This window comes from Myxine glutinosa, chromosome 4 (genome assembly GCF_964187855.1).
Source record: "Myxine glutinosa chromosome 4, kmMyxGlut1.1, whole genome shotgun sequence".
Lineage (NCBI taxonomy): Eukaryota > Metazoa > Chordata > Myxini > Myxiniformes > Myxinidae > Myxine > Myxine glutinosa.
This window is the reverse complement of record NC_136264.1, coordinates 14,346,122-14,358,941: the sequence shown is the minus strand read 5'-3', so window position 1 is coordinate 14,358,941 and position 12,820 is coordinate 14,346,122. Positions and strand designations below refer to the sequence as shown.

Genomic DNA, 12,820 nt, shown 5'->3' with positions numbered 1-12,820 from the left:
AACATCTAAATTAGGATAAATTGATTTAGGATAAATGAATAAAACATCTAAATGAGGATAAATGGATTTAGGATAAATGGATAAAACATCTAAATTAGGATAAATGGATTTAGGATAAAACATCTAAATTAGGATAAATGAACCACCTTTAGAGGCCATTTTTCCCCGCAGAGCAGGAGTTGGCCTTTTTCGGGCACCCTGGTCCCCTTTTTGAAGCAATGTTTTATGGCCGGATGTCCTTCCTGCCGCCAACCCTGTTAGTCACCTTTTCGAAACGCAGGGAATTTCCAGTGAAGTGGTACTCACTTTGCCGACCTCGGAAGGATGACAGGCTGCGTCAACCCCCCTGGGGTTAATTCAGCGATTGACCGGGATTCGAACCCAGGATCCTAGGATCCCAAGCCGGCACCCTAACCGCTAAGCCAACATCAGGCTTAAATTAGGATAAATTGATTTAGGATAAATAGATAAAACATCTAAATTAGGATAAATGGATTTAGGATAAATGGATAAAACATCTAAATTAGGATAAATGGATAAAACATCTAAATTAGGATAAATGGATTTAGGATAAATGAATAAAACATCTAAATTAGGATAAATGGATTTAGGATAAATGAATAAAACATCTAAATTAGGATAAATGGATTTAGGATAAATGGATAAAACATCTAAATTAGGATAAATGGATAAAACATCTAAATTAGGATAAATGGATAAAACATCTAAATTAGGATAAATGGATTTAGGATAAATGAATAAAACATCGAAATTAGGATAAATGGATTTAGGATAAATGAATAAAACATCTAAATTCAGATAAATGGATTTAGGATAAATGGATAAAACATCTAAATTAGGATAAATGGATTTAGGATAAATGAATAAAACATCTAAATTAGGATAAATGGATTTAGGATAAATGGATAAAACATCTGAATTAGGATAAATGGATTTAGGATAAATGGATAAAACATCTAAATAAGGATAAATGGATTTAGGATAAATGGATAAAACATCTAAATTAGGATAAATGGATTTAGGATAAATGGATAAAACATCTAAAGTAGGATAAATGGATAAAACATCAATTTGGATAAATGGATTTATGATAAATAGATAAAACATCTAAATTAGGATAAATGAATTTGGGATAAATGGATAAAACATCTAAATTAGGATAAATGGATTTAGGATAAATGGATAAAAAAAAATTAAAAATAAAGCATATTAATAGATGAACATAAGATAGACTACCATAAAGAGAGAACATACCTGACATCTCCCGAGAATGAGAAGTTTCTGTAGAAAGTCCAGTTATCATACGCTATCCAACGGTAATGCAGATCATTGAATCGAAAATACGGATCCTACAAACAAACGGCAGGGGAATTAAAACAACAACACCCCAAACAAACTATTTCCCCACAATAGTTTACGCACAAAATGTGCCTTCATGTAGCTAGTAGTTGCCTTTAGGGCTTCATGTAGCTAGTAGTTGCTTTTAGGGCTTCATGTAGCTCGTAGTTGATTTTAGGGCTTCATGTGGCTAGTAGTTGCTTTTCGGGCTTCATGTAGCTAGTAGTTGCTTTTTGGGCTTCGTGTAGCTAGTACCGTATTTTCCAGTGTATCAACCGCACCTGTGTATCAACCGCACCCTCGATTTTCGACTTCAAAAAAAAATAAAAAATAAAAATCAGATTTTCGAGGGGGAAAAAAAAAATCAGGAAAATTTAAAAAAGAGAAGAGAATAAATAAATAAAATGGAAAGCGAAATATGATGAAAGGAAAGAGAAACTGAAGACAGAGAAAGAGTGAAAATACATGAAATGAGTTGAAAGAGAATTTTAAAAACATTATAATTATTCTTTCTTGCCAATGTGGGGCCTGAAAAGGGCCGTTGGGTTTTGGCTCTTGCCAATGTGGGGCCCTGAAAAGGGCCGTTGGGTTTTGGCTCTTGCCAATGTGGGGCCCTGAAAAGGGCCGTTAGGTTTTGGCTCTTGCCAATGTGGGGCCCTGAAAAGGGCCGTTGGGTTTAGTCTCTAAAATCCGAAGAAGGCCTCGTCATCCGTTTCTTCAGTCCAATCCGAGTCGGGGTAGGCGAGATCCTCGTCGTCGTTATCCTCTTCTCCATCGTCGGAAAAGGGCCGTTGGGTTTAGGGTCTAAAATCCGAAGAAGTCCTCGTCATCTGTTTCTTCAGGGAAGACATTACGAAGATCATCATCCGAGTCTGGGTAGGCGAGATCATCGTCGTCGTTATCCTCTTCTCCATCGTCGGTCACTGCCACTTCATCCTCCCAGATGATGTCATCTTGAGTGCCATCAAGGGCATTAGATATGCAGCACTTGAGGAAGGCCCGCTCGATGATGGTTGCCGGCAACTCCTCCCAGACCTTCAGTATCCAGCTACAGATCGTCGGGAGGTCCACCTTCCTCATCCTCCCAGTCTTGGTGAAGGTCTTGTCCCCCGACAGCATCCACTCCGACAAACAGTGCCGCAGACCGTCTTTGAACGGCTTGTTGACTGAAACGTCTAACGGCTGCAGCAGCAACGTCATGCCACCCGGGATCATCACCAGATCAGTGTTGAGCCCCCTCAGCATTGACTTGGTCTCCTCTGTCTTGTGACAACGGAAGGCGTCGAGGACGAGCATGCTCCGTCGCCCCGAAAGCCCACAAACTCGTGTCCCCCACACGATGCGGAGCCAGTCATCTACCAGCGCTTGGTCCATCCACCCCTTGGCCTGGGCATGAACGATTACACCCGGAGGAAATTTATCCTTTGGTAGCGTCTTCCTCTTGAAGATGATATACGGCGGCAGCTTCCCCCCATCAGCGGTGCACGCTAGCATAACCGTAAAACGATCTTTCTCATGACCCGTTGTAGTGATGGACACCGACCTGTCACCTTTGGCCGAGATGGTGGTCCCTCGAGGCACATCGAAGGTCAGCGGCGTCTGATCTGCGTTGCCGATGCGGCTTAGGGGATAGTCGTGCTGCTTGCGGAACTTGATCACGAACTTCTGAAAATTAGCAGTCTTCTCTGCTATGTCATCAGGGAGACTCTGTGCGATGTGGGTTCGCCGGCAAATGGAAAGGCCATGACGACCCATGAACCTGTACGCCCAAGACGTACTGGCCGTGAAGTCATCGACCCCTGTTTCCCTGGCGATGAGTCGGACCTGGAGTCGCAGCGCTAGTGTCGCGATGGCGTGTCCCTCGGCTCGCTTCTCTCCACTGCAGGCAGGTGCCCCAAACTCACCTCGACTTGGCAAGGCCCGGGGGTCGTCCTGGCACAAATTTGTGACATGGTCATTAAGATCAAGATGGGACCACGAGCCCTCCCTCGGATCATCCATGCCGACCGAGTGAGACCCTATACGGGCGAACAGGCGCCCTCATGGATTGCCTTGGCCTTCGAGGCCGAGGCAGGACCCAGGACCTCCAATGACGGGGGCTCATAGTTCAGAGGACTGGGGGGAGTAGTGTTGGGGAATGGTACCCCGCGTGGGGGAATGGTAGGTGTTACCATTCCTCACACACAGGGCCCATGAGCATTAGTTTAGGGGGATGGCAGTGATAGGCACATGGGGGTGCCAGCAATGGTTACCTTCATGGGGCAACGAAGCTAGCCGAGGGAGGGCTAGGATAATGGTAGGGAACTAGAAGACTGGAGGGACAAGATTTAAGTAGTGACACTTTACCTATAGTGGGGACATAGAGAGGTTAGATGGTTGATAATGACGAGGGAGTGCATAGTTTAAAGGGACGACAGGGAAGCACGAGTATTAGGGGAAATGGTCAGATAGATGATGCTGTGTGTGGAAAATAAAAGGAATTGTGTTTGAGGTGTGTGAGGAAAGAGGTGTGTGATCACAAAACGTGTGCGAGAAAAAAAGGTGTGCGAGATAAATGGTGTGCGCATAAGTAGTGTGAGAATATTTGGTGTGGAATGCTTGGTGCGAATGGGGGGAGGTGGAACCCATTCGCGAAAGCCCGGGGCGGGGGTGGGGGGGGGGGTGTAGTGTAAAGCCAGGTAGAGGGCATAGGCAAAATTGTATGAATATTGACACCTGTGGTGCGGGCAGTAGCAAGTAGTGCTTTGTTGGGTGCATGAGTCAGTGAATGGCTGGGCGTGTGGCTTAATTGGTGCGTGTGGTTATTGGGGCACTCCGCCACTGGTAGTTTGTCGGCCAGGTGAGGCCGCAGGTAGGCTCTGGGAGCCAGTTAGGGTAGTTGTGAGTGGGGCCCGAGGATCCCAGGAGAGGACCCGGGTTTCCCAATGCCAAGGTGGGCATCAGGGGGTGAAGTGCCAGGAGGGGCCTTCCCCAGTTTAGGTAGTCGCGGGAGCAGGTAAGCTCGGGTGGCGATTTCAGTGGCGGAGGTGCGCAGGTAGGTAGACTTGCTAGTGGAGCCACACGACCCAGCCCCGAAATTGTGCAAGGGCACAGAGTGAAAATTCGTTGAGAGTGAGACCCAAATGTCAAGGGCACCGCAGAGTGGACAATGGGAATTCGGGTTCTTAGAACCACATAGTTTAAAGAGGCCGATTGGCAGGGTACGACCCCGGGCAGTTTGAAAAAAGTAAATGTCAGTAGAGTAGTTAAGATGAGAAATCCCTTCGCACCATCCACAGCCAGTCACCAAGTGAGACGAAACTCCACACCAGGGCTTTGTAAACTGTTTGAGTTGTAAGACGCATCATGACGTAATGTGACATTGTGTTTGTTCCATCCCTTCCTTCCTGGGAGGGATAAGGAGACGAATTTGGATTCGAGGGGGATATGGGAGACAAGACGTAGTGACGAATTATAAATACAAGGAGGGCTTGAGTAGTGTAAGCTGACGGTGGGGGGTACGAACGGATAGGGACGAGCCTGCTCTGCTCGCTCTTCCACGCCCCTCGCATTGCATTACCTTGTTTTTCTGTGTGCCGTTGCGCCCTTTCCGCTTTGCTGGTCGTGCTTCGTCTCTCCCCCCAACCCAGGACCATTTTGGAGGTGGAACTGTGCAGCACCATCGACCTGTGCAGCATCTTGCTGCACCTTGCTACATCTGGGCAGCCGAACGGCACAGCATTTGCTGCCATATCCTTTTGTTGTAACTTTGCTGCACATTATTACACTTATGGACCACAAGTCGTGTGGCCTTGCACCTCTGCTGTGCAGCACCTTGCTGCAACACCACCTTGCATCTTCGGACCACTTGTTTCGAGTGGCATGAATGTCACGCAGTCGAACACAAGGTTGGCCTTACCTGGCAGAGAAATAAAATGAAAGCATGTTTTGTGCATTTTTATTACTAGGGCATGCCCGTACTATATATATATCTAAAATTATATCCCCCCCCTCTATTTACATGAAATGGTTTGGTCCATTCGCAAAGCCAAAGCGAACGGCTTGCGAGTACGGTGACAATCCCCCCCCTCTATTTACATGAAATGGTTTGGTCCAAAGCGAACGGCTTGCGGAGTTTGGTAAAGAAATCGCCATAGCTCGGTAACTACTTCTCCGATTAATATGAAACCTTGAAAAGGCACATCCTCAGGTCCCCAGCAATATACCTGGCAAGTTTCAAGTATATCGGACCCGTGGTTGTCGAGAAACAGCGGTCACAGACAAACAAACACACAGACACACAGACACACACACACACAGAGATTACTGGAATTATAGATAGACTAGGGCATGCCCGTACTATATATAAGCTAGGACGTGCCCGTACGTGGGTGCCCGTTCCTTGCCAAAAAAAAAAAAAAAAAAAATTTTGTGTAGGGGTGTGTGTGTGTGTAAACATCCTAGGGCGTGCCCGTACGTGGGTGCAAAAAAACATGCGTGCAAACAACAACAACAAAAAAAAACTTTGAAACCACGTGGCAGTAACGACCACAGAACCCCCCCCCCCCCCCTCTATTTACATGAATGGTTTGGTCCATTCGCAACGACCACAGAACCCCCCCCCCCCCCCTCTATTTACATGCAATGGTTTGGTCCATTCGCAACGCCAAAGCGGCTAAATCGCCATAGCTCGGTAAGTACTTGTCCGATTAATTTCAAACCTTGAAAAGGCACATCCTCGGGTCCCCAGCAATATACCTGGCAAGTTGCAAGTATATCGGACCCGTGGTTGTCGAGAAACAGCGGTCACAGACAAACAAACAAACGTACAAACAAACACACAGAGATTACTGGAATTATAGATAGATGGTGTGCTAGGGACGAGAAGATTTGTAAGTTTAGGTAGCCCTGAAGATCAAAAATGGCCTGTATGCCGGTCCAGGGGCTAGCCGGTTTGATAGGCACACAGAAGAAGCAAGAAGCAAGATGCAAGAAGCAAGCAGCAAATGTGATGATTTTGAGTGTATTGTGTTTTTGCTGTGCTTGCTGTCCAACCTTCTCTTTCAAAAAGGACAGGTCCTGGGTCATAGAATTGTAAATAAATTAAGTTTTTTTGTGCTTGTAAATATAAAAATGCTGCCCACTGGCTATGTGTTTAGTTTGACAAATTCCGGAATTCGGTAAATTGTGGGCGTGAATCTGATAGGTAGCTACTCAATGCAATAGGGGGGACATATTTAATGTTTTAAAACTGTCGCATACACGGGTTAGAGTAAATGTTAGGGGGAACCACACCAAGATGTCACATGTAAAAGTAAGGTTAATTTTGCATGTCATTCTCCAACCGGTCGTTTCAGTTGTTGGGTTTGACTCGGGTACGAGTCTGACGAGGGAGAGGGGTGGTGTTGCGGTTCTGTGTTTTTACCAATAAAGGTTAATTTCCCCCTCATAGTTTAGTCACACCACAACACGTAGCCTTGCGATAGTTCAGTTATTTCTTAGTAAATGTAAGCATAGTCCTTTTCCTGTATTAGTTTTGCGTTGAGTAGAAAAATGAGAGTTAGGTTTCCCTCCAATGCTTTATGCCGCCTCGATACTTTGGCTTTGGCGCGAAATGCCACGAGGCCGGCCTGACAAGTCCATCAAGGGCGAAGGAAGGCGGGGAAGGAGTGCCGGTAAGCACGAGCCGCCAATCAGGGCCCGTGGAAGGGAGTGGCTTAGCACTGCGTCAAAAGGCGTGGTTTGGAACATTTGATGCGGGCTAAGGGCGTGGCAATATAACCCTTTGCGAAAAGCCCCCACCTCAGTTCTGAGGAGAGGTGCGTTGAAACAAGTTTCGAGGGGAGAGGCGCTTGAACAAGTTGAATGCTCGGTTGAGCTTGAGGCAGATCCTCCCTACTGAGTTACGCGAGTGAAAGCGCGCCGTTGATTAATCGCGCTGTGAGAAACCGCCTGCCTGCTCTGCCTTTGTTCGAGAGACGCGCTGCAAGGATCCCTCCTGCCTGCCTGCTTGCCTTCGTCGAGGGACGTGCTGTGACCGCAGAGGGCCACGCCGGGCGAGCTGTTCCTGGACGACCAAGCCGGCGCATTCAGCGAATGAACATTTCCTTTCTTCATTTCCGCCGATGAGTGTGAACGGGCCTGTGTCTGGGGAATAAGCTAAGACTGCTTAAGTGCCCGCTCCGTGTCTCTGCTTCTACCGATCCTTGTACATAATAATTATTAAACCTGTGTTCTTCCTTCTATTCGACCATCTCGTCCCTTCTATCTATTGACTAAGCGTGGTACGAAATATCGCTCTAATCGGGTTCCAATATAAGATAATTGCACGGACCACGTGGCACGCCATCTGCTCGGACGTACTCAAATTACGCGTGGTTCGTGCGAGACTTGATCCACGCTTCCGCGGCGGCGTGAGTACTTAGGTACGTGCAAACATCGTCCCGAAACCCTGTCTCACGTCTGCGCGGGAGTGGCGATTCAAATCTCGCGGTTGCGACGACCCAAAAAGAACAAGGGGCTTAATCTCTCCTTGGTAAGGGCAGGAGGGTCACACGAAAACCGAAACAATATATATAAATATATATATATAATAATATCTATATAATAATACTGTAAGGACTCGACTTTGTTATCCCTTTTACGCCGCACCCAGTGACCCGATGCCCACGGCACTAATGGATTTACGATCTACGAACCGCGCTCTTTGTTTATCATGTACAGACATACTCAAAAAATCTGAATTAGCCGACGTTGGGGCCCAAAAGCATCCGATTAACTGCCGATACGACGCCATCTTACGACGCCATCGTATTGGCGTCTGCTGGGCGAAGGCGAAGCGAGCCGTCCGCTGATTGGACAGTCGAGTGGTGTGAACATGGGCGGTGTGAACCAAAAGGTCTTTTTATTCCCTTGAACATTTTAAAATAGGATATATAAGGAAACGTCTTTATCGTCATTTTAATAAAGTTAAATGGAGTGACGTTGCGATACTCGGGGTGCGTTGCATAAATCCTCGTAACTCAGAGAGGTGTAGCAGGTGGCGAGACGTAAGGAAGCTTAAAGATAACGAGCTGAAACAGACGAACGATATGTCAATCCCTTTCTACACCGAACGGCAATAAAAGTATGAGAGCGGCAAGGCATGGCCTGAGCACTTCGAGCAGAGACGACTGATTGGACTTAACTTAAAGAGAAAAAATTGGAGCTTAACGGAAGAAGAAGAAGATCCCATGAGCGCTCCCCTATGCCATCCATAATGGTACACTCTATCCATACACCACATCCTCCCTTCCGTGGATGTTCCACGGGTTTCGGCGAGTTAATAATAATAAATATATATGGTACATGGGGGTTCTTCTTTTTCATCGCGACATATATATATACATATATATATATATACATATCTATACATATATCTATACATATATCTATACATATATCTATACATATATCTATACATATATCTATACATATATCTATACATATATCTATACATATATCTATACATATATCTATACATATTTCTATACATATATCGATACATATATCTATACATATATCTATATATATATCTATATATATATATCTATATATATATATCTACATATATATATCTATATATATATATCTATACATATATGTCTATATATATATATATCTATATATATATATCTATATATATCTATATATATATATCTATATATATATATATCTATATATATATATCTATATATATATCTATATATATATCTATATATATATATCTATATATATATATATATATATATATATTGTTGCGGATATGGCATTTGGCCTCCATATCCGCTTGTAAATATTCCCCTATTTCCCCAATACTCCCCAACTATCCCCAATCCCCCATTCCCTAGTCCCATTGTCTGTAAACAACACTCTGTAGAACCGACCTTCCCCTTTTTCCCCCATTAAATGTCGTGCCCAGGTCCACCGCATCTCACGTAGACAACTTTCGGACATCTTGCTAGTTATTCTTAGTCTATGTCAGTTAAGGACTCGTTTCCATTAATTCTGACTCTTCGTTGCACCAGAATGTGATTATATGGCACCAGTAGTGAGTTTAGGACCTTCCCATACCTCCTCCCATCTTCTTCCCCAAACAACAACTACAACAACAACTACAACAACTACAACAACGGCGCGCGCGGGGAGTGTGCGTCCTCACTCCGGCTCGGTTAGCCGCCATTACCCATGTGCGCCGACGGGGTTACCACGAAGGGGCTGCCTGTCGGCCCCTCGTCAAGGGCTGAGCCGGTAACCCCCCGCACCCAATGAGAAGCAACGGGTCGATTCCATCTGGGGCGGAGCTAACGAGCCGAGGGCGTGTCACTCCCCGCCGGAGATACGCAGCGACTTACCGGATGTGGTCAGATGCGCCTGAACTACGGAGAGCAAAGGACGCCACCCCCGGCGCGACGATACCTCCCCGCATCTTTGGACCGGACCGGGTCGATTCTGTCCTTGAGCCAAGAGTGCACCTTGAGCCATCGACTGCCCGCTTTCCTTGCCATCAATCCCCGTGTGAGTCAGTTTTGTCCTGTTTATCTGTCGTCTGTCGGGGCTATTATAAGACCGTAATTAAGTGCCTACCTTACTATGCTGTCTCTCTCATCCCTGTAATCTGACCTTCCGCAATATTATAACCTCCTCCGGAGGTCTTGAGAACTGAACCCTTGGTGTCGTGTCATTTTAACCCAGCCGTTGTGTCCTTTTCCTTCATTGATTTAGCATAGCGCGATTCGGCCAACGTTCGAGTATAATCGGGTAACTTGTGCGGACACGGCGGCCATTCCGCTCGGCCCACCATAACATCAAAGTCGTGTCTGTAACAATTGGTGTCAGGAGTGTCGGATTCGGACCTGGGACTAAATTCATTTAGGCCCAAATTTTGGAACACCAATTGTACCACTAGGGTAACAATTGGTGTTGGGAGGTAGAATTCGATCCGGAGCGCGTTTTACGCGCTCGAAATTATAACGGCGAAATTTGATTGTGTTTTACAAAATATAAAAACCCGAATTTTGAAAGTCGCGCTATGGCGGATCAAGACAGCTGGGTTCCGGTAGAGGAGAGTGAGGCAGGGTCGGTCCAGGACCAAATTGAGGGACGTGAGGAGAGCGAAGCAGTGAGGGTAGCAGACGCACAAAATAGCGTCGTTGCGCCCGACGTAGCGGGCGCGCAAAATGGCGCCTCGCTGGTCGCGGCGCCCGCGACCGTGGCAGCGCCCCTGGTGGATTCGAACCTTTTCCTCCTGCAAATGAGGGCCCTTATGGAACAAATGAGTGAGCGATTAGAGAACCAAATGGGGGTAATGAGGGACGAAGCGAGGGCTCAGAGTGAGCAATTGGGGGTAATGGGAAAGCAAATGGGGGTAATGAGGGACGAAGCGAGGGGTACCGGTGAGGGGTTAGACAACGGGATAAAAGAGGTGAAAAATGGGTTAATGGGGGTAGAAAATAGAATGGCTGCCCAGGAGAATCAGATAGAGGGAGTGAAAAATGGGTTAGAGGGGTTAGAAAACAGGATGGAAGGCAAATTGAGGGACATGAGGGACCAAGCGGAAAGGGAAGTTAACCAAATGGGGCAGCAGATAGAGGGGGTCAGAATGGGGGTAGAAACCAAACTGGATGCTCACAGGGAGGAAATGGAGCAGATGAGGGTGGCATCTGGGCAGGAGATGCAAGTGATGGGAGAGGAGATCAGAAGAGGAGTGAGTGAGGAGGTCGGAGGAGTGCGCAAGGAGGTGAGGCACTATAAGGAGCGCATGGAGAAGGAGGTGAAAAAGGGGACTGTAAAATTGCAAGGGGGCATAGAGGACCTGACGCAGGAGGTGGAACGGCTGACGGAGGGACAAAAAGAACTAACGGACCAGGTAAAGAAGAACACAGCGGTAATAGGAGGGTTAAAGGCGACACAGAAAGAACTAAAAGATGACTTGGTAGCGACGAAGAGGGAATGTCAGATGGTACGTGAGGGACTGACAGCGAGGTTGGACGAGGTGGTAGAGGTAATGGAGACGAAGGACCGGCAGGTGAGGACGCACATGGAAACGGTCAAGGTAGCCTTAGAGGATGAGCTTGAGGAGACGTACCGGGACATAAAAGAGGTGAAGCAGAAATTAGAAGAAGTGGAAGAAGGGGTGAGCGAAATTAAGAAGCGACGGAGAGAGGATAAGAAAGAGATAAAAGAGGAGATAAAAGAATTGGTCCAAAGTCTGTGTTTGGATCGTGATGATGTGCTCATTAACCGGATGAGGGATTCGCAGGTGATGGAGGAGAAGCGAAGAGGAAGAGGACCCGGTGTAAGTGGTGACCAATATGGTCGTGCGTATGATGCGCCAGGGGATTTAATGAGCTTGGGGGTCGAGATGGACCCGGGTGTTCGTGAGAGGCCATTTGTGAAGTGTGCGACAGGTCTGGTGTGCGAAAAAGGAGGTGTGCGAGAAAGTCCGACTCTGGGGTGTGTGAGGAAAAAGTGCACGCCAAGGAGCGAGTGTGCTGTCGAGAGTGAGTCGGTCGTAGCGCGTGTGCGAGGGAGCACATGGAAGCGCGGTGTGGTGAGTGTTACAGAGGGTGTAACGGGAGAGTGTGCGCGAGAAAGGTGTGTAACGGACAGGTGCATGGGGAAAGAGTGCGCTGTCAAGAGTAAGGGTGAGTGCGTTGTCAAGAGTGGTGGTGAGAGGAGTGAGAGTGACAAGGAGCGTGAGTTGGTTGTGACAGGTGAGCAAGGATGGACACCTGGAATGGAAGGATGCACACCTGGAATGGTAGAGCGTGAGTGGGAATGCACGCTGGAGTTGGTGGTGAGGCACGTGGTTGGGTGTGCGAATGAGAGCACACCTGTGATTGTCACAGAGGAGGTGACAGAGGAGGGGGCGCGAAGAGGTGTGTTGGTGAGGTGTGCGAGCGGCAAATGTGTGCCAAGGTGTTCGGTGGTCAGGTGTGTGACCAAGGCTGTGAGTGGAATGAGAGTACCGAGGTGTGTAAGGAAAGGTACGAGGAGCATGGAGACGGCTGGATGTGTGAGCAAGGAACGGGCTGCGGGGTGTAAGCATGCAGGTGAAGCATCGACGTTAAACGGAGCAGCGGTTAGGTCGACTTTTAGCCAAATCGGGCCCTCGGTGCGTGCCGGGCCTCGCTTTGAACGGCCGCGTCCGTGCTCCACTAGGCGGAGCTGGCAGCCCGATAGGAAGGGTCGTCATGGCGACCACTTCTTGGTGAGACGTGCCGGCAGGTCGAGATCGGGCAATTGGATGGCTCCACGCCGAGGGGGTGCGTGGGATCTCGGCCCGGTAAGCCCCCGTCCCTGCACCGAATGCGGGACGTGTCCAGCCGCTGGCACAGAACAACCCGCATTCATTGCTCGGTTTTACGAAGCCGGGCTTTGGACAGGAATTGGCGCACCGAGAGGCAGTAGTGAGTAGACTGTGTGATGAGGTTAGTGTTTT

General features: G+C 47.5%; 1 protein-coding gene across 2 annotated transcripts in view; it reads right to left on the bottom strand.

Moving 5' to 3' along the window:
* Positions 1-12,820, bottom strand: part of MANBA (mannosidase beta) — a 166,018-nt gene that overhangs the window by 94,733 nt on the left and 58,465 nt on the right. For both annotated transcript variants that reach the window (XM_078775482.1, XM_078775483.1), the window contains exon 2: positions 1,276-1,370. In XM_078775482.1, coding sequence (XP_078631608.1) covers positions 1,276-1,370 — 95 coding nt within the window. The remainder of the gene's footprint in view (positions 1-1,275; positions 1,371-12,820) is intronic.